Raw genomic sequence first — 22,128 nt, forward strand, 5'->3', positions numbered from 1 at the left:
TTTTTGACGAGTTTTTAATCACGACGAGCGTTACCACTAGAGTGAGGGGCATTTAATGCTACAACGTCTTGCCATATGGATACGGCTCGTACGGCTAACATCGACGTATTTCCGCTAGAATCTCAGTGTTCATGTGAGTTTCCGTTGTGCGTCTGATGGTTAGTCAAAGTTTTTTTTTTTTTAATAAATAGGCCATATATTAAATAGTTATGAATTCAATAAGTTTTAAATACCTGCGTCGTGAATGTGTATATTCTCGGTATTGCTGTGTCCCGTTTTGTAAAATTTCATCAAGGTTTAATTCTGTGATCAGTTTCCATAAATTACCTTTGGACAGAGCAACACGAAAGATGTGGCTTCACAATATCCGGCGAAAGACTTTTGAAGTCAGCCCTCATGTAAGAGTTTGTAGCCGACACTTCACAAATGATGATTTTATTGAGCCGTCGTATCCTACAGCACGCAGACTGCTGAAGAAGGGTGCTGTACCCACATTGTTCAGGTGGAACAACGATTCCACTTCAGGCCAAAAGCGCTTTAGACTATGGGAGAAAAAAGCTTCCTCCTCCTCTGATCAGGAAGAAGAACTTGTGCCTATGGACTTCCAGCATGAGGACCATAATTACTATTGCACATCTCGAGTCCAAAATGATGAGGTTGTGGATCCGACTGATGATCTCCGAAATGAAGTGGAGGTCCTGAAGAGAAAGGTTGCAGAGTTTTCTGTCAATCAGAGATTTTGTTTGGGGCGATTTGCAGCATCTGACGATGACATAAGGTTTTACACTAGGTAAGAGCTTAAATTTAAATGCATATGTTATATATATATATATATATATATATATATATATATATATATATATATATATATATATATATATATTTTTTTTTTTTTTTTACTTGTAGTGTACATACAACTGTAATTATATATGCTTTTTATAAAAGTTAATATTTTACTTTATATTTTAAGTCTAATTAATTGTACTTAATTCTTAACAAAATTTTTTGATGTTCCAAGACTTTTGCCCAGTAATTAATATATTTCCATATTTAAAACTTATTTAGGTCTTATTTGTTTTGGGGTTTAAATGTAGGCCTATACAAAATTAGTAACAACACATTTTTTTAAATTGCTTGCTTATTTATTTATTTATTTATTTAAAGATTTAAAGAAAGGCAATAGATGTAAATAGGGCCAATGTTTTTATTCAAAGGATGTACATTTGAATAAAATATTGGATGAACAATACATAGTGTTCCGAACAAAACAGTTCAGAACAAAACAAAACATTTTCAAAGGAACATGAAAACAAAAAGACAACAAGTGTCAAAGGTCACTAAATACAATCTTATTTACCTACATATTTATGGTTAATAGAACGTTGCTATATAACATTTTGTTAAGGGTTGCGTATCAAAGATCAACAAGCTCCATATATATATATATATATATATATATATATATATATATATATATAGACACACAACAGTTCTGTCTGGTTCTCAAATCTGATTGGCTGATAGCTGTGCGATATTCTGCAATATCAGAACTAGGGATGCTCATTTCGGTTAATTTTGCTAACCGACAACCGCCGTTCATTAATCGGTTATTAACGGTTAACTGTTCAAATTACTATTAATTCTATATTAAACAAATTGACGTGACTATTTTGTGTCCGACAAATTAAATATTGTATTTTAAAATACTGATTTATTTTTATATGCTAGCATATTAATAACAGAACACAACAACAGAGCATTTTCACGCACATGCAGTGTTTAGCACAGAAGAACAGAATAAACTAAATAAAATGAATAAAATAAATAGGACTGCCCTAAATTATTTTCACTTAAATAATTAATTTATATTACAAAACGAAAATACTGACTGATTCTTTTTAATAACCAGCATAGGGTGTTTTTTTTCCAATCATATGTTTTTTTCTTCCGTCAAATAAAAAAAGCAGACTTCCTCAAATTGCTCGCTCCACGGAAAATATGCATTTATTTAATGCCCCGCTGTTATTATTATAATCACAAAACCTTTTTACATTTTTAATATAAATCATTATTTTAAAGAATATGTCCTGATGTATGGTTTCCTTTCTCTCCATCGCGGTTCAAGTGCATGCGCTGCGTGATGAAAAGACAACAACGCGCACATATGTGGACTTTTTGTAAACAGTTTTGTTGTTTAAATATGATATTGCATTAATGTGCATACATGCTTTATAAGCTGTACAATAAAAAGTAAAGCCTATTTGTTGCGTTTATGACGCAGATCCAGGTCAACATCAACGCTTTTTTTGGCATCAACACGTCTGTTTCAAACAGCAATATTCTTCTTCCATTTTGCTTCTATGGCAAATGTGTCTGTAGCCACGGGTTATACGTTATCGTCCCGCAAAGTTAAGTATGTCTTGCAGTAAAACAAGTGGCCGACCACAGCTAACATGCTTTTTTCATTCCAAAAACGAGAGGCGCCTCACTGCCTTTATGTTGACAAGAAAAAAAGAAGAGAAGAATCGCGGTCCTCTTATGAAATGACTGAATCAGCTGGGTATCGATTGTGCAAAAGTGTTGCTGTATATGTTGATAAATTTTAATATTTAATATTATTGTGATTTTCAGGATTTGTACATTCATACAGCTCTGGATAACTTAAAACAGCGATTAGACCTTCAAAGCGGCATTAATGCGTCCTGAAGTAAAGCGAAATGGCTATAAACTCCAACAAGATAGAGTGATTACAGAGATATACAGAGTCATACTTTATCTTTAAATAAAGTATAACTATAGAAACTGTGTTCATCTTAACTGAAAGCTTCTGCGTGTTTGCTGGCCTCTCGCATCGCGCACCTGTCAGTCAGTCAGCCAGCACGTAACGCCAAAGGATTAAACAGATAGCGCACAGCACTATACGGTTACAGAAAAGTTTGCACTGTTATAATCCACTTACCTTTTAATAAATTTTGGTGCGATTATAATCCGCTATTAAAAACAACAACAACAATAACTGAATGATTTGAATGGGTATGTAGCCATGGCGGGATGCATTTTGTTCCCCGCCATGGAAGAATGAATTTAGCGGAAATCAAGCTCTTTAAAAGTTCTCTGTGGTTGTCTTGACAACACAAACTGCTGCTCTGGGATGAGCCGCGTGCAAAAAATGCCCCTCTTTAACACAAAGGCGCATTCAATCGGCCCCTTATGCAGTCAAACTAAAAATATATAAAATAATAATTTTAATCGTTTAACAAATAGCATTAATCGGTCACAAACGCACCCTTTCGGTTAACGGTTAACCGATTATTTTGAGCATCCCTAATCAGAACTCCTACAGCCTCTTTACCCTTTGTGTATTGCTCCGCCCACATACAGCCAGCAAAAGGCAGACACTACAGATCTAAAGTTTAAAAGATACACTCTCTGTTTAACTGTCAGCTTATGATTTGAATCCGGAAGAAAGTAGTTCCTCATACAAAAGGGTTTTTGAGACTCTCCATGTTTGATTTTGTTTTTATATACACAATTATGCCGTCAAACTGTTGTATAAATGCAATATCACACTCGTAGCAGTGCGATATGGCTGTATATCGGCACTGGTGGGGGCACTAAGACACGCCTCCCACCAGTGCCGATATACAGCCATATCGCACTGCTACGAGTGTGATATTGCTCACATATATATATATATATATATATATATATATATATATATATATATATATATATATATATATATATATGGAGCTTGAAGTCAGAATTATTAGCCCCTTTGTATATTTTTTCCCCCCAATTTCTGATTAACAGAGAGAGGTTTTTTTTTCAACACATTTCTAAGCATAATAATAATAAGCATAGTTTTAGTAACTCATTTCTAATAAATGATTTATTTTATCTTTGCCATGATTACAGTAAATAATATTTTACTAGATACTTTCAAGAATCTTCTATACAGCCTAAAGTGACATTTAAAGGTTAATTAGGTTAACTAGGCAGATTAGGGTAATTAGGCAAGTTATTGTATAATTATGGTTTGTTCTGTAGACAATAAAAAAAATTGCTTAAAGGGGCTAATAATTTTGTCCCTAAAATGTGTTTTTAAAAATTAAAAGTGCTTTTATTGTAGCCGAAATGAAAACATTAGACTTTCTCCAGACGCTAAAATATTATCAGACATACTGTGAAAATTTCCTTGCTCTGTTAAACATCATTGACGGAAATTTTTAAAAACGAAAAAAATATATATACAGTATATATTCAAAGGTGGCTAATAATTCTGGCTTCAACTGTATATATATATATATATATATATATATATATATATATATATATATATATATATATATATATATATATATATATATATATATATAGCACCACAAAAAAATGTAAACATTACATTTCTTCTCCACCATTTACCCCAGTATGCAGAAATATTACTGGCTTGTTGTCTCAAGGAAAGTGTCAGTACTTCCATATCAAACACCTCTTTTACAATATCTTGCCATTCACCTACAGATTTCTTGAGCCATTTCTTTGTATTGACCTTTTTGTTAGTCGTTAGTAGCGTATTAAGAGGACATGCATCATTTTTTGGTATTTTTGAAAAGTAAATTTCCAGGTACATAGTTTTAAAATTCCATTCCATATTCAATCCAATAATTGCATTTATCTATTTATTCAAATCTTGCCAATAGGTGTGTATAATATCACAATTCCAAAACATGTGGAAATGATCAGCCAATACATTTCCACATTTTCTCCAGCATGCCCCATTATTTTTATCTCTAGTTTAAAAGTATTTTATTTTAGGTGTAATTAAGAACCTGATCAATTTTTTTTCCAAACAAATCCCCTCCATTAATCTGAATTAATTGTGATCATCTGTGTTTTCCAAATAGTTAACTATTCCTCATTTGTTATAATTATATTGGGTTCATTTTAACAACACAATTTACTGAGAAAAATTACTTTGAAAGCACTACCCAGAGTTATTTAGCTGCTATATTTTTCCGTCTATTCAGCTTCTGTCTATTTGGCCAATTCCAGTCTGGACTCTAGAGGCAATTTCAGGATTGTCTGTTTTTCATCAGCTTTTTTCTCCAAATATGATTTTAGTTTATTTAGCAATGTGTTTTGAAGGACAACATGAAACTGTTATCCATGAACCCTTTTCCAGAAGGAGTGGTATAATGAAATTAAACCCTGTGTGCGTGCGTCTGTGCATGCGTGCATGCGTTCGTGCGTGCGCACTAATCTATATAGATTAGAGATACAATAGATAGAGAATGTAAAGTGCTTTTGCATTTTTTGTAGATAAGAGCAGAAAATAGTGTTAGTGATGTAAATGATGACAAAAAGATTGAAAATGGCTTGGACAATTGAAACTATTAAACTCAAGAGTTTTAAACAATACAGCAGAATAATATATACATGTATGAAAGTATATAAACTGAAAGTTTTAGACAAGATTTGATAAAAACAAGATGCATTTGTCTTGAAAATGGCTAAAGTCTCACCTACCTTACCTAACATAGACTATAGAAATAAATACGTAAAATGTCAGCCATAACATTTTTATGTAGTGGTTATGATCAAAAATGTATGTAAATTGTGGTACTTAAATGCAATTGTTGCTGTAAAAGTATCTTTATTTTATAAAAGTATGTTTTTTTGTTTTAACTTCTCACAGAGATTTCTGTGTTTTACATGTGTTGATCTCCAACGTGTCCAAAATCTCATGTAGATTTGCAACTTACAACCACTTGATGGCGTTCTGGAGAATCATTCAGCCTGCTTCCCACAACATGTTTCGCGTAACCAGAGCCAGGGCAGATACAACAAAGTGTGATGTTCAAGCAACAGACAAGGCATCTGTAAATACATTTTTTTATATAAATTAATATTACATTATATGTTCCCTATTAAATGCAACATTATTTGCATTTTGTAGGCAAGAAAATGTCATGTACCTAAATTATTATTATTTTTATTTTTTATTTTATTTTAACAGGTTCAGTTCTTGCTGCCTATAGATGAGTTTTTCCTCTTCATGGTCCATCTCTCTGTTGGACTGACAAAGAGGGATCTAGCCCACAGATTCAATGTCCATCAGTCCACCGTGAGTCAAATCATTTCAACCTGGGCCAATTTTCTGTACACAATTCTTGGATCAGTGCACATTTGGATGTCCAAGGAGGCGGTCAAGGCTCAAATGCCAAAGGAATTCCAAGACTACCCAGACACACAAGTGATAATTGACTGTATAGAGCTTTGTTGCCGAATACAATCATCTGACCTGTTCCCAGATGAAGGGTACGATTGCACCTTCAAGGGGTTAATTGGCATGGCACCACATGGTGCAGTCACTTTTGTGTCATCTTTGTATGCAGGGTCGGTCAGTGACAATGAGGTTCTTAAGAAGTCTGGGATTGTGTTGTACCTGAAACCTGAAATGGCCATCATGGTTAACAAAGATTTTCTTGTAGATGACTCTATACTATGCACAGTTTACAGACCAGCTTATCCAGTCAAGAGAGAACTGATGGAGGCTGATGAGGATGTGGGAAAGATGGGTGACACTCAGTCCATTGCTCAACTGAGGGTCCACATTGAGCATCTCATCTGCAGGGTGAAGCAGCACAAGCTTCTTGATTCAGTCATGCCTTTTACCAGCACAAGGACCATCAACCGGCTATACATAGTAGCTTGCCTTTTTATAAACTACCAGGATGGTCCTTTGTTAAAAAGATGGACATGATTAAAGGCTAGATGGAACAATCACTGTTTTTTTGTACGATCAAGAATAGCATCAGTGTAAAGGTAAAATAAAATACATTTGTACAACATTTTTGTAGAGATATAAATTTGTGCTTAGATGCCATTTCTGTTAAAGGGATAGTTCATGCAAAAAAAAATAAAAACTTTTGTGATTTTAAAATTTAAAAGCTGCTTTCTTCTATTGAACAGAAATGAAGATATTTTGAAGAATGCTGGTTACTAGGACTCATTGACTTTCATAATGGGAAAAAACTAAGTCAATGGGTATAAATAACATTTAGCCCACAGCGATGGAAACATTCATTCATTTTCTTTTCAGCTTAGTTCCTTTATTAATCAGGGGTCGCCACAGCGGAATAAACCGCCAAATTATCTAGCATATGTTTTACACAGAGGATGCTCTTCCAGCTGCAATCCAACACTGAGAAACACCCATACACACTTGCATTTACACACATACTCTACGGCCAATTTCATTAATTCGTTTCATTTTCTGCTTTGTCTCTTTATTAATCAGGGCTCACCACAGCGGAATAAACCACCTATGGCCAATTTAGCTTATTCAATTCACCTATACTACATGTCTTTAGACTGTGGGGTAAACTGGAGTATCCGGCGGAAACCACGGAGGAAACCCACAGTTACAGTAATGTGCTTCATCGTGTAGGTCTTAATGCTTCAGTGTATCACTATACTATCCATCAGATGACGCATTAAACTGAAGTCCTGACTGACTGGGGATCATTCAAAATCCCATGGCACTTTTTGTAAACGAGTAACCCAGGTGTCCTGGTCAAATTCCAACCATCATACCCTTCTCATAATCTCCATCCTTTAAGTTATCTCTCGTTGTCTCTGCTCTCCACCTAGCTGGTGTGTAGTGAGCTTCCTGCTATTGTACTGTGGTTGCCACTGCATCATTCATTTATTTTACAAAATTGCTTAAAAAAAACGTTTTGGTTTATATTCTTTAACGTATGTTCTCATTTTAGGCCTAAATTCTTGCTCCACCTGCTGTGGCCTATTATTTACCTGACCAGATCATCTGATGCTTTTAGTCGGCTACCATGGAGACAATGAGCCTCAGTTTCTGTTGCGTCCTGCATCTATTATTCAGGTTTAAGCAGGTGTGTTTGTCTGAGCACAGGGTAAAACTAATTTCCTGAGTGTGACAAACTGGTAATTATTAATGATGATACCTGATTCCAAAGATCTTCTTTCCCGTAGTCCTTCTGAACAAGTCATTTAAAGCTTGTTAACCCCTTTGTACATGTAAAATAAAACTCATTTTAGATCACTCAGGCAGCCATATCACCAACATTTCTAAAAAAACGAAAATGTAAAATTTTAATATAAGACTTTTCCATTTTCTTGAATGCATAATGTTTATTTGCTTCTTTCAGTGTTGCTCTGTGTACAGAGTAAAACACAGCAAAGGCTCCCTTCAAAAGACAATGCCACTCCACAGTTTTAGACATCAAGGAGATCATGGAGACTTTGATGCCAGAAGCACTTAAATCTAACTAACAGCAATCCAACTAAATTAAGGTCTGATCAAGAAATTGTGTCTACAATGTGTAAGAACAAAAAGGGCTACTTTTTTTTTACTTTCCAAACTTGCTTTTCCCCAATATCCTTGTTTCATCATAGGTTTGCTTTGGCCAGTGAAAGTGATTATAAAACCTTAACTGATTTGATTAATTTACAATATGTTCACCAACATCGTTTATGTTTAGGTAATCAAAAAACAGTAATCAAAGCCCTAGACATAATGCATTTCTTTACAATGCAGCCTGAAATATTAATGCAACTGGTCATGTTATCTTTCTTCCACTGTTGTTGTCTATAATACAGTCCACGATTTATTTTGACTTTAAAAGCGTGAACAAAATGATCAAATACTAATTTAATACAGCTATATCAACTAAAATAATTAATTTATTCAATCGGGAGAAGTTAACATTAAATGAACAAAATAATATGTTAATTCATTGATTCAGAAAAAAAACTGCTTTAGAAGTTACTTGACCATTCCTTTCTTCATACAGGCAGAACAATACCAGGATGCGAAACACGCAGTTTCTCTCTTCTCAACTGTAACCGCCCTTTGCTTTCAACTCGTCTTATCCAATCACCGTTTTCCTCGTGTCTGATACTCCCACAGTTTTTCAGAGTTGACCAATTATTGAGCTCACCGCTGAGGCTGCACTCAACGCGTTCCGCCATTTTGTAGCGCTTTAAGAAAACTCAGCCAAGCAACAAAGTTGCGGATCAGAGCTGTTGTTCCTCGGTGTGCAATGGACGGGTAAGTGATGCTACATTATTATGAATGGAAAACAAGCGTGGCTGACCTGGGAATGAACATTACATGAATTAAACCGTACGTTTATTAATGGCAATGTATTTTGTATGATTGGACAGCGTGCGCGCTCCCATCATCAGTTGCGATTAAACAAATGCTTATTTAATAAATCTATCGGTTTTGTGCCCGAGGCGAGGGAAGATATTTCCTTGGATACATTTTCACGTTTAACTGTTTTGTTTGTAGGATTGTGTATTTCATCTGTAATTTTAGTAATATACTCACTGAAAGGACTTGTTGCATCGTGTAGGATTAAAGTTTGAGTAAAAAGAACAACATTATTTAGCTCTTATAAAAAAGGGGAAACACGCAATTAAAAGCTATGTTACTTTATTCGTAACCACCCAACATATATGTAAAGTTAGTAAGAATCAAAATAAATTATGTAATTGACGTCTTTTTTCCTTGTGCAGCCGCCTAGAGACTGAATTGTATCCTATGGGATCAAGTTATGCAGAATTAGAGTAAGTCCTTCTGAAATTTTACAGACCAGAATTGTATGTTTTTTTCCCTTCATTTTCGTCCTATATATATATATATATATATATATATATATATATATATATATATATATATATATTTTTTTTTTATTTTTTTTTTGTGTTAAAGAAAAATCATCTTGGTTGCCATAGTTTCCACCAAAACACAGTTCTGCAGTTTCCAGTAAAGATAGTCCATGGTATCATGGCTTATTTTAAAGCACTGGAAGTTTATTATTTTATTTAGCAAATTTGTTTATATTTATTTATTGATTTCTATTTATGTAGTATTTGTTTTGAGTGCCAAAAACAGCTATGCCTAAATAAAATAGTTTACAAAAAATAGTATGCTCTATTTCAGTCAACATCTTTTGGCATCATTATTTAACACTATTTTGTAAAGAAAAGAAAAAAAACAATGTTTTTAGAGTTCCTCATTCTTTCCCTATTTGGTAACCAGAACCTAGTTGTGGCTACTACATAGGTAGCAGTAACAACAATTGCTTTTGTAACTATGGCCGAAACTGTGGTTACTATGCTATGTGGGTCTCCGCGTTGACTGATGAGTCTGTTTGATTAGACCTGGATTAAACCAGACAGACATGCATGACATGCAGCATGTAAGATGATACACAAAAACTGAAACCACACCCCAGGTATTTTGCAAAAAAGAAAAGACTCTTTGCTTCTTGTTTGAGCTCTAACACCTATTTGCATGAAAGTTTTTCCTCTTGGGGAAAATGTATTTAGGATTTGTTTTGACTCCGTTATTCTCTTTTTATATTCATTGTTTCAAACATGAAAGCTTTCAAGCTGTTCCATTTTGAGATGAGGACATTTTGAAGCTCTAAGCAAGAGGAGAGATTCTGGTATTGCGTTTAGTTTGAGTTCATGTGAAACAGGATGTGGGGGTTAATATTCAACCATAGACTGACCCAAAATACCACTCATATTTCTTGCTCTAAGGGAGATTTGTGGGAACAAAATAGATAACATGCAGTCTCGTCAAAATCTGCTTATTCCTTTTATGGGAAATACCTCTAACTAAAATGTGCAAATTATACTCATTGATCCCACTTATTTATAGTCAGGACAAATGTTTCACTTTTTGATTTGCTTAATGGTTTGACTCTAAAAATTAATTTCATACTTTGCATGAAATATTTTTTCTTTGCCTTTTGTTTCATTGGAACTATTTTCAGACAAACGCATGGGGTCAGATTAGTTCCTTCTTCTCTAGTTAAATATTTGTTTTTGTTTTCCGTCCCTGATTTTTTTCATTCTATTTCTGTTTTCTTTTACAGCGTTGTTCATGATATTGCAGTTGGTACAAAGGTAAGAATTTTAGTTTTAGTTTTTCAATCACTGTCATATAATACAGCTTAGCTTGGTTCAATAAGAGCAGATGAACTCTGTGTCATAAGAGTAGACTGTGTGTATTGAGAACTCGCACAGCCTTGTGACTTGTGCTGTCATGATTCATCCTCGCAAAAAGGTGAATCATTTCAAAGGGAATCAAATATATGTTGGAACAAGTCCTTTAGAATTGTGCTATACCACAATACATTGTGTTTTCTCTGTATTTGTATGAATAACCTACAAAAATATTAAAAACTAATGCTGCTGTGTAATTTGTCATAATAAAGGGCTGTTGTGAAATGCATAGTTAAGAAATCCCTAACATGCTGCCTGGATCAGCTTACACAAGGCCGCAATGTGAATACTCTCGCTCAAGCTCTCATTAAAGATTATTTCCTGTGGTATGTGGCTAGTGAGGAGGGACCCACAGGATGTGGAACAAAAGGCTGATTCATGATGTTCATTTAGGTTAGTTTCTTAAATGCTTTAAGTCGAACGGTATCCAGTGTATCATGAAACCTACAGAAACTGCATTTATCTGGGGCTGATCAGATACAGGAAAATGGAAATTTAATTGTGAAGTTGTTTGAAATGTTTCCTAGTTTTGGGTTCAAAATTTTTGTATTAATTGCCTTTTGTAATCTATTTTTGTGAGAAGCTGAAAATTGAATGATAAAAGATTGGCATAAGGTCAGATTTTATTGATTGGTTATAAATTCAATTGTGAAAAAGGTATTGCATTGCATTGTGTGCTTGTTACATTTAAAAGTACACTATTTAATGAAAGACATTGAAATAATGTGCACCGATCATTCATAATACAGAACATTAAAATGAAAGTGATACAATATAGTGTTTTAATTAACTGCTATCACAGAAATTAAACTGCGATCACAGCATAATGTGCCAAGTGTCTGGGCGTAACTATACAGTACATCATGGAACATGCTTGTCAGTTTTATTTATTTATTTTTTGTACCCACTTTGCCATAAACTGGACAATAAAATCAATTATTTTTTTAGAGCAGTTGTTTTGGTGATCTTCGACCACTGTATTTGTCTTTAACACAGGTAACAAGCATTTTATTGTTTTAGTGAGGTTTCTACCTAAGTCCAATTATTGAACCCATTTCAGAGACATTCCTCAGAGATTGGATTTGGCTCTTGATATGATGAGATGAATGCAGTCCATTCATCAAATGCAAATATGTTTGCCTCATCACTCAACACACATGTAGCTCTTGTGTTTGTTCAGCAGTGCTGATCAGAGGGAAGATGGCTGGGGGAGGGGTTAATGGGTTACATGGGGGCTCACTTGATGCTATCAGTCTTTTTTTTTTCTTTTTCCACGTGTTTAGTAAAGAATTCTAGTGGAAAGCTTGGGGGTTGCAGGTGCTGATTACGGCAATTTACATGAATCCCAGCACGTTGTAGCTTAATAATAATTCATTTTGACATTTCATTTGTATGAGTTACTTGTCATAAAGTGCTTTAATGCATATTTAGGGTCTCTTGAAAACCATTACTATTCAGTTGGTGTTTTATGTAAATTAATCTAAACACTGTCTGGACTTGTACTCTAACCTGTATGGTTAGTGTGGTAATGGCTCAAGTTTGAACCGTAATTGTGGGGGAAGGCACACCTGGGCGTTAGAGATAATGGATTCTTGTGTATTCAATTCTGGGTTGGGTTTCAGTTACCTGCAGAGCAGGCACAAGGTCTCCATGGTGAGTGCATTACAATCAGAGCTGCTGTGGCAACGGCCTCATTTTTTTGTTGTTGTGAATTGTTGCAGTCTTAGCCCCTCCTCTGAGCTTCACACCCTGTAATCTATTTCCTTTTATGTCACACCCCCAACATGTTTGTTTGTTACAGTTTGTTAAATATTCGTCCGGGGGGGTCGTCCCCCTCAATTTTAGAGACAGACCATTTAGAAACTGGTGAAATATTAAGCTTGTATAATAATAAATACTCTTCCTTTACCACCTATTGAATATAGTTTTTACAAAATGATGCATCCTTTTATGCTTACTAGGTCCTTCTGTATATGGCTTTTGCTTTTTCCATGGTTTGATGGGCTGAACAACATATTCACTAGTAAGTTACTCATTGAGTCCATGTTGTTTACAACTTATAGTTAGTATGACTGTGCATATGAGTAACTGACTGCATCTTGTTCAAACCCTCTTCGAGTAGTTCTCAGCTCAGCCCCTTGATTAACATACCTGCAAAGTTTTACTCAATTAAACACCTGAACAAGCTAATCAATAATCTTCATGATTGCTAGAAAGTTGCAGGTGAGTTTGATCCAGGTTGAATCTAAAGTTTGCAGAAAAGTGGATCTCAAAATAGAAAGCCTCTGCTCTACACTGTAATGCAGACCTCATGGCGGGTGTGGTCTAATACCAAACACTGCTAAAAATGCAAATTAATTTGAACCATTAGACTATGGGAAAACATTTCAAAACTACAAACAGAAAATGTTGTCATCAAGGTATCTGTACACTTACTATGAAGTTCATTTCTGTTCTCTACATGATGGGGCTAAAAATAAGTTATATATATTCAGGCAGCAGTTTACTATTAGTGAACATTCTGACAGTTCACATGCTGCTAAAAAGCCCATTTACATAAATATGTAAATATGTTCCACACTCTTACCGCACGTTATCAAAATGATCGCATAAAAGTAACAAGGGGGGAAAATGACAAAAAAAGTATCTGATAGTGTTACAGCGCTCCAGATAAGTCATGCCACATTTACTTGTATATCGTGTTTTATTGTTGTTAAATAATAAAAAGAAATGTGCCATTCATAGAATCAGTACTGTAGTTTGGTTTTGCACAAGACTGTTCATGGTAACATCCTTACAAAAACATGTTTTTTTTTTTTTAAGATAGATATGTCTATGAATAGCTTTGTTTGCAGTCACCCTTTAAACGTTTATTTCTAAGCTTACTGTGTTGTACCAAATGCCTGTTGTGTAGCCACCCCCCTCTGCTTTACATGTGGTTCTCATTGAGACGTTTGACTGTGGAATTTTAATATGTGGTGCACAGGCCAGTGTGGTTGCTTGCGCTTTTGGAGTTTTGCTGAATATATTATTTTCGGTTACTTTTAGTCGTGTGCATTTTTATTAGACAGTAAGAATATTGTCTATATTGGTTGATACAACCTTTTGTTACTTTGCTTCTGTTAGTTTTTTTTATGTACTTTGAATAATGATAGTCTTAACAATCATTAGCTTTTGCTAAATTAAAGAGGACAGAAATTTGTAGTTTTTATTATTTTTGTGCGCAGTGTTTTAGCTGTGTAAGTACCCTGGTATTTCATGTGGAGATTCTCCAAGTAAAGTGCAAAAGAGCAAATCCAAGATTTTGTCTGACCACTCATTTCTTTTGTTTGGTGACCTGAAAAATCTAAAGCTGACCCTTTTCTGTGGTTTCCTGAAATCTTCCTTCATAGGTTTCTGGTGGGGGATGTTTTGTGGTTGATCTCTGACCCCACCCAGCCTTTAGGCAGTGATGTTTGCACAGCAAGACTGAATGTAACATTTGTCCATTTCATGCCTTCAGATGTAAATTTGTCCTTATTTGGATCTCCTTTCTTTACTACTTGTTGCCATTTAGGCTAAAGGCTGTTTGTATCTTATGATCTACCATTTTCAAGAGTCCTCTTTGTAAGTTAGTAAACCTCAGTAGTGGCTATGTAAACTTGACATGTTACTGGACACAGTTTGATTTAGAATTTTTTTTCCAGAGAGGATCTGACGAATTGTTCTCCTGTGTTACCAGTGGGCCTTATATCATGAGCTCAGCAGGTATGTGTCTTTTCAAGTGTTGTTGTTGTTTTTTCTTTTTTTTTTTTTTCTCAAGTGTAGATTATTTTTCCATCTTGATCATCTGCTTTTCATGCAGCCAACGGCAACGACAGCAAGAAATTCAAAGGTGACATTAGAAGTCCTGCCGTCCCGTCCAGAGTTATACATGTTCGCAAGCTGCCCAATGACATCAACGAAGCAGAGGTCATTGCCCTTGGTCTCCCATTTGGGAAAGTGACCAATCTGCTTATGCTGAAGGGAAAGAACCAGGTATCTATTCTGCTTTTGATTGTCTTGGCATTAGTGCAGAGTTGGAGAAGGTTGACGCTAAGAAGCTGTCTACTCTTCGCTTGTTAAATGTGACGTCATGTGAAGTGGCTTCCAGGTCCATGTGCTATATAAATGCTATGTGCAGTATTATATAGTAACAATAAATGTTTATAAAGTACTGTATTACTTTTGAAAATCATCATATTTATCCATGTCTAATATCCAATGGCCAGAAAGTAATAACTTTTTTAGAAATTGTTAAAATATTGGTGTTTGTGATGCAGCAAGTTCAGAGAATGTTGTGTACACCATGATTTCATATAAAATTGATTTTAATCTAAAATTTGATTGAAAAATAGTCATAAACAAACATTTCTCAATTCAAATGAGTATCGGCTTGGACCCGGTAACAGTATTCTATACATCACAACTTTAACAAGTGGATAAATCGTAGTGTGTATGCATGTATACATGTATGAAAATCATCAACCATAAATGAGCTCTAAGCAGGTGTGCGTGTATTTGTAAACATAAAGGGAGTCACGCGATTTGATGGTTTCACTTTTATTTAAAACTTAACCATTTATTGCTGCCTTTGTCCCAAAGACGTACCAAACAATTATAGAAAAAAATTGCTACTATCCGAAGGAAGAATTGCAAACTGCAGCTAAAACAGCTTTGTTTACACATTGGACTATATTACAATCGTGATGATATGAAAGAACACTTACGGATTTGAGTGCTTGAGCTATTTATAAAATGAGGACTCAAATCTGACGCGCTGCTGAACAGTGTACAGGTAAACTCACAGTGGTTTATCATAAGCATTTTATATAATATATATTTTTTTCATAGTTGACAATGAAAAGAGCCTAGAAATGTTACCTGACTAACAAGGGACTGACTATATCTGAATTATTATGAAAGGAAATGTTTATTGAGAACCAAACAAATAATAAAAAGAAAATCTTAAGTAGAATCAGCAAAACTTGGTAGTGTAGTCAAAATCCATCTTGTTTAGCTAGAAATGTTTGTATTTGTTAGCCTGTGCAACAAATTGTTTGACTCAAGGCAACAACTGCATAATCTCCATTTTTGCACAGGCATTTTTGGAAATGAATTCTGAAGAAGCAGCTCAGACGATGGTTACTTACTACTCCTCTGTAACACCTGTCATCAGAAATCATCCCATCTTCATGCAATACTCCAACCACAAAGAGCTGAAAACAGACAATTCACCAAACCAAGTGGTATGTGCTTTACATTCATAGTCAGCAACCATTCCCCACATGCACCACGTTCGCAAACTTTGTGAAGCTTCGTTCCCAAACTTCTGACACTGAGTCATTTGTAAATATTTTTACATGAAGCCATTTGTATTTGTCGTATGATTGATCTGATTACGCGATCTGTTTGGTTCTCTCCTACACATCCTGTTTTCTGTGGCTGCATTTTCCACATTGCCTGTTTTTCTTTTCTAAAAACAGTTTATGTGCAGCTAAAGGCCTGTAGCAGTAAATTCCACAGCTGCACCCCATCATTGCTCATTCTCAGGATTGCTTAATTTTGCCTTGCTTCGTTCTGTTTTAGTAAGGACAAACATAGCAAACACTGTTTATACCAAGTTTTGTTTAAAGGGATAGTTCAAAAAAATTGAAAATGTACTCACCCTGAAGTGGGTTCAAACCTTTGAGTTTCTTTCTTCTGTTAAACACTACAGAAAATAATTTGAAGTAAGCTGTAAACCTGCAAGCATTGACTTCCATAGCAGGAAAAAAACAAATACTAAGGAAGTCAATGGATACTAGTTTTCAACTTTTTTTAAAATCTCTTCTTTTGTGTTTAACAGAAGAAGGAAACTCATGAATGTCTGAAACAAGTTAAGGATTTCTAAATAATGACATAATTTTATTTTTAGTTTACTCTGCGTTTAACATAAGCCATCTGCAAGTTTCTTATATTGTCAGACATAAAAATGTGCATATAGATATGGATTTCTTTTTTTTTATATATAATTGAATAATGATTTAATAATATTTTAATTTAATAATGTGTGTTTTTCTACAGAGGGCCCAGGCAGCTTTGCAGGCAGTGAATGCTGTCCAGACAGGTAGCTTGACTCTAGGTGGTGTTGACCCATCTGGTATGACTGGCCCCAGTCCTGTTCTGAGGGTCATCGTTGAAAATCTTTTCTACCCCGTGACCTTGGATGTCTTGCACCAGGTATATGCTGTTTCTTTCTTACCTAAATGGATAGTTCACCCCCCCACCCCCCACCCCAAAAAAAATGTTATGTCATCAATCAATTTCCTTTTTCATTAAACTTGTAAGACAATCCTACACAATTTTAAAGGGGTCATGATTTGAGCAGTCTATTTTTCATTGTACTAAAAGGATATCCTGTACATATAGCTGAAAACATCCTTATTACTGTAATAAAAGCTTTTTTTTTTTTTTTTTTTAACACCAGGCCCAGAAAAGGGCATATAATGGCATAGGCACGTTAAACAAAGACATCCCAACCTGCCAAAACCTTTTTTACTCTGACAATTTGCACTAGAGGTAACTTTACTGCACCATTTATGTAATTTAAGGCTTACTATGTCATTAGAAGTAATATGCTCCCATGAGCATTCTCTCTCTTGGCTCCATGATTTCCGGAATTCAGGGATTTCCGCTTCAGGGAGCCACTATGAATAAGCAAGAGACTTCTGGAGCTTCTAGGAGAAATGGAATGTATAAACACCAACTCCACTGTAGAAAATCAATACCTAATAACGGTTTCCACTGACTGGTACAGTACAGGTCGGTACGTGTCACCTTTATGAGGCTTGCATTTCCACTGCCTAAAGAGTACCAAGGGTACTCTTTTGGTGGGCATGGTGTACGACAGAAAGTTTCCGTCAACGTCATTCTCCCTCGAGGAAATGACAAAGTAAAGCTCTATGGGTCGTTCACATATTATATGAGAAGCATTTCTCACAAAACAAATGCTTTTATACACATAAATACTTTTGTTTAAGTGTTCATTACTAACTTATCTATGAGCATAATTTCATTATAACTGCAGATCAGTTAGGGCTGTGCATTTAATCAAAAATCCGATTTTGATTATGGCTTCTAACGATTATGAAAAACCATTAATCGAGATAAACGATTATTCCATTATTCACCGCCCCCTGTCCAGTTCTCCTCACTTGTTGCTCTTAAAAGCGCGAAAGACCGCTTATGTGCATGTGTGTACGGCGCGCAGACAGTCAGAAGCATGCGGTCTGCACTTGGTCTCATTCGCACATTGTGACGAGCAGAGAGCACACACATCTAAAGTCATTAGCGTGAGCGCTTTAATGTTCAAATACGTGTCAAAACGCATTTAGTGATTATTCATATTAACTTTCATTTTGTGATAAACAAACGAGTTGAGAATCAAGACACGTGAAAGCGAAACCATTAAAGTGACAGAGCACAGCTGCCGCCTGTTTTATCATGATTAATAAAACAACGAGAAAATCCCTCTTTGCTCTTGACTGAAGACTTTTGTAGCTAAAGTGTTTTTCTTACGGTGAAGGTGCTAATAGCAAAGTTTGTTTCATATTTTTATTCTATTGTATTTATTTCTCTTTCCTTTGCAGGGAGGAAAATAATATATGCAGTTGAAGTCCGAATTATTAGCCCTTCTGAATATTAACAACCTTTTTCCCCCAATTTCTGTTTAATGGAAAGAAGATTTCTAAACATAATAGTTTAAATCATTCATTTCTAATAACCGATTAATTTTATCTTTGCTATGATGACAGCTCATAATATTTTCGTAGATATTTTTTTGAATACAAACATTCAAATTCAAAGTGTGATTCAAAAGCTTAATTAGGGTAATTAGGCAAGTCATTATATAACAGTAGTTTCTTCTGCAGACAATCAAAAATATGTATTGCCTAAAGGGGCTAATAATATTGACCTTAATAGAGGTTTCAAAATATTTAAATTTGCTTTTATTCTAGCCAAATCAAAACAAATAAGCCTTTCTCCAGAAGAAAAATATTAGAGGAAATACTATTAAAATTCCTTGCTCTGTTAAACATCATTTGGGAAATATTTATTTTTAAAAAATTCTCAGGAGTGCTAATAATTTTTACTTCAACTAAAAATCGTTTGGAATAATCATGATTACAATTATGACCAAAATAATTGTGATTATGATTTTTCCCAAAATGGAGCAGCCCTAAGATCAGTGTAAAATAGCCTACTGTAATGTCTGCAATTAGATGAAATAAATAAATACAACATATATGAACACATACAGACCCTTACAGTCTCCAATGTTACCAATTACAGAAAAACTACACACAGCATGCATTTACTCCTTATTTGGGTTCTAAAATAACACTCAATGTGTAGCGCAGATTTAGTGCAAAACTCTTTTAAATGTGTCATTAATTTTCACCAGCACATGTAGCCTCTTTTTAGAATGTAATTTCGTCATTCCCAGTTCATAATATTCCAAAAGGCGGTAATAAACATGGCAGTTTGTTCATAATTCAGGTTGCTGAAACAATTTACTCATGTTTTGTCGGATTTGTCCTTTGTTTTTTTCCACTTCACTCTTGGGTTTGTCCTTTTCTTTTCTGAAAGGATCAGATGTCGAAAGCACTTCTAAAATCACGTGAACGTTATTATCATCAGCTCAAGAAGTTCCTTAATTCAAATATAGACGCCATCGCAAACTCCCTGGAGAAAGCGAAACAGCTTGCACTTTTAGACAGCCTTTTTTAAACTAAAACTGGGCAAGGGAGATTTTGTTCTTCTTGGCATTGTGGCTGTACTTCAAGACCACCACAAGGTTTGTTTGAGCTCTGGTTGACCATGGATCGTTATTTTATGCATATAGTATTATAATGTAATGTCTCATCTGTGTATTTAAAGCATGTCGGTTCCTTTTTTTAAAAAATTCTGGATAGCTTCACGAGTGAGTGACGTTTTTCTGTAACCAATCAGTGTTTAGCTGCGCATGGAGCTCCACCTTTTGGTACCCTTTCTCGTGCTCTGTAGCCTTTTGAAAGAGTGACCAAAAAATGGTACGGTATTTTTTTTTTTTAGGTACCTTTTGACAGGGGAAACGGCCATAAAAGCGTACCGCACTGTACTGCACCAAACTACTCAGTGGAAACGGGCCATATTTTTGTAAAAAGCTCTGCACATTTTGGTACATCAATGTGCTGCTTTAGATATTTAGGTGAATTTCTGAAAAAAAATGTCATGTCAGGCACACAAGATAAAATGAAAGGTAAAAATATGAGTACTTTCATTTCAAATCAAATTGTGGGGTGTAAAAGTACTGTTCTTCTTCAGATCTATATTCAGGTAATTTGTATAGTACAAAATTCTGCATCCCACAAAATACTAATTAATTCAGTAAAAGTACTTTAGTATCCTATTTTACGCACCCCTGTTTGGTTTTGGGAAACACAACATTTTGTGCTGCAGAGGAGCAATAAATTGCTTAGTCTTTCTGTTGGGAATAGAAACATTTCAGGAGTTGTTACAATATGTAATCTGTGTTTTAATGATCAATCTAAAATTTAGGACTGACTTAACAGTAAGTAATCAGTAAGTCAATTTTAACATCTGGGTGAACTATCCCTTCAGCAGTTGACAGGTATGATTGTTAGATGTTAAAACGTGTTTGGTTCCTCAACAGATTTTCTCCAAGTTTGGCACAGTGCTGAAAGTGATCACGTTTACCAAAAACAATCAATTTCAAGCTCTCCTCCAGTTCACAGATGGTCTGACTGCACAACATGCCAAGCTGGTGAGTAGCGCCATCTATCAGCCACCATCTGTCATGATCGCTATTAAACTTAGTTTAATGCAATGGAAGCTGGCATATTGAGAGACCGTGAATGTCTGGATCTCGGCTTGATGTTTGTGGCACCATCTTTCTTTCCTCAGGCTCTAGATGGCCAGAACATCTACAATGGCTGCTGCACCCTGCGAATCAGCTTTTCCAAACTTACCAGCTTAAACGTCAAATACAATAATGACAAGAGCCGTGACTACACTCGCCCTGACCTGCCCACAGGGGACAGCCAGCCTGCACTTGAACATCACGCTGTGGCTGCAGCCTTTGGTACAACAGTGTTACTTTTCACCCAGCATGATCTATATCTTTCTTTTTTAGAAAGTCTAAAAGGGCTTGTTTTTTTCAGCTGCTCCTGGGATCATCTCTGCTGCACCATACGCAAGCGCACATGCCTTCCCTCCAGCTTTTGCTATTCAGCAGGCTGGTAAGATGACACAGCCTTAGCCGAATGCATTTTCAATTACAAGTTTACCTGAAGTCTACTGTTTTGAGATGTGTTATATGAATGACATTGTCTTAATCAGGATTGACAATACCTGGTGTTCCTGGAGCTCTCGCCTCACTGACCATTCCCGGGGCAGCAGCGGCTGCGGCAGCTGCAAGTAGACTGGGTTTTCCAACCCTCACTGGCACACATTGCGTTATGCTGGTCAGCAACCTGAACCCTGAGGTTAGCAGTTCTGTCTCTGATTTAAGTCGTCAAGCAAGCTCAGAATTATTTCTTATACATTTAATTCAAGAATTAGTATGCACAGATGCAAAAGATAGTTGCTTAAGTGTCCCCATCCTTTCTACAGTGCATTGTGTCATTTCCTCCTCTAACATCCTTAGGTTTCATTAAAAAAGATGCCATTGAGTTGAGCTTCTTCACCCTTGTTGCTTCTATATAAATATGTTGCTGCTTTACTCTACATTCCACTCATCTCCTTTAAAATATTATATCAGAGTAAAAGTGTGAAATGTTCTTTCTGTTGGCATGTTTAGATTTAATCTTTTTGTACAGTTGTGTAAAACACCATCAGAAAGCACATTTACACATGTCCATTGTTTACGACAGTAACTAATTGCTAAAGATTAGCTTGTTTTGCTGGTAAAGCTTCTTTGTTAACTTTAGCACTATAATTTTGTATTTCTTTATGTATACTGACCTTGTTTTTTTACCTCCTTTCTTTTATTTCTCTCCCTCCCTG

At 35.3% G+C, this 22,128-nt stretch overlaps 2 protein-coding genes across 9 annotated transcripts in view; both read left to right on the forward strand.

Annotated features, from left to right (window-relative positions):
* Window positions 1-124: 124 nt before the first annotated feature.
* On the forward strand, window positions 125-6,946 carry si:ch211-262i1.5. The gene is made up of 3 exons (XM_021479951.3): window positions 125-790; window positions 5,753-5,882; window positions 6,020-6,946. The coding sequence occupies exons 1-3, from the start codon at window positions 210-212 to the stop codon at window positions 6,764-6,766; spliced, it is 1,458 nt and encodes a 485-aa protein (XP_021335626.1). The 5' UTR covers window positions 125-209; the 3' UTR covers window positions 6,767-6,946.
* A 2,032-nt stretch (window positions 6,947-8,978) lies between these two features.
* The window catches only part of ptbp1b (polypyrimidine tract binding protein 1b), a 21,502-nt gene continuing 8,352 nt past the window's right edge, over window positions 8,979-22,128 (forward strand). For 2 of the 8 annotated variants that reach the window (XR_012386703.1, XM_009305880.3), the window contains exons 1-12: window positions 9,055-9,091; window positions 9,562-9,612; window positions 10,932-10,962; window positions 13,023-13,084; window positions 14,748-14,808; window positions 14,906-15,078; window positions 16,182-16,328; window positions 17,146-17,301; window positions 20,777-20,887; window positions 21,028-21,205; window positions 21,285-21,362; window positions 21,463-21,608. Coding sequence is in view for 4 of the 8 variants with exons in the window: in XM_009305880.3 (XP_009304155.1) it covers window positions 14,796-14,808; window positions 14,906-15,078; window positions 16,182-16,328; window positions 17,146-17,301; window positions 20,777-20,887; window positions 21,028-21,205; window positions 21,285-21,362; window positions 21,463-21,608 (1,002 nt within the window). In the remaining 4 variants the exon portion in view is untranslated. 8 annotated transcript variants of the gene reach the window in all.

This window comes from Danio rerio, chromosome 11 (assembly GCF_049306965.1).
Source record: "Danio rerio strain Tuebingen ecotype United States chromosome 11, GRCz12tu, whole genome shotgun sequence".
NCBI lineage: Eukaryota > Metazoa > Chordata > Actinopteri > Cypriniformes > Danionidae > Danio > Danio rerio.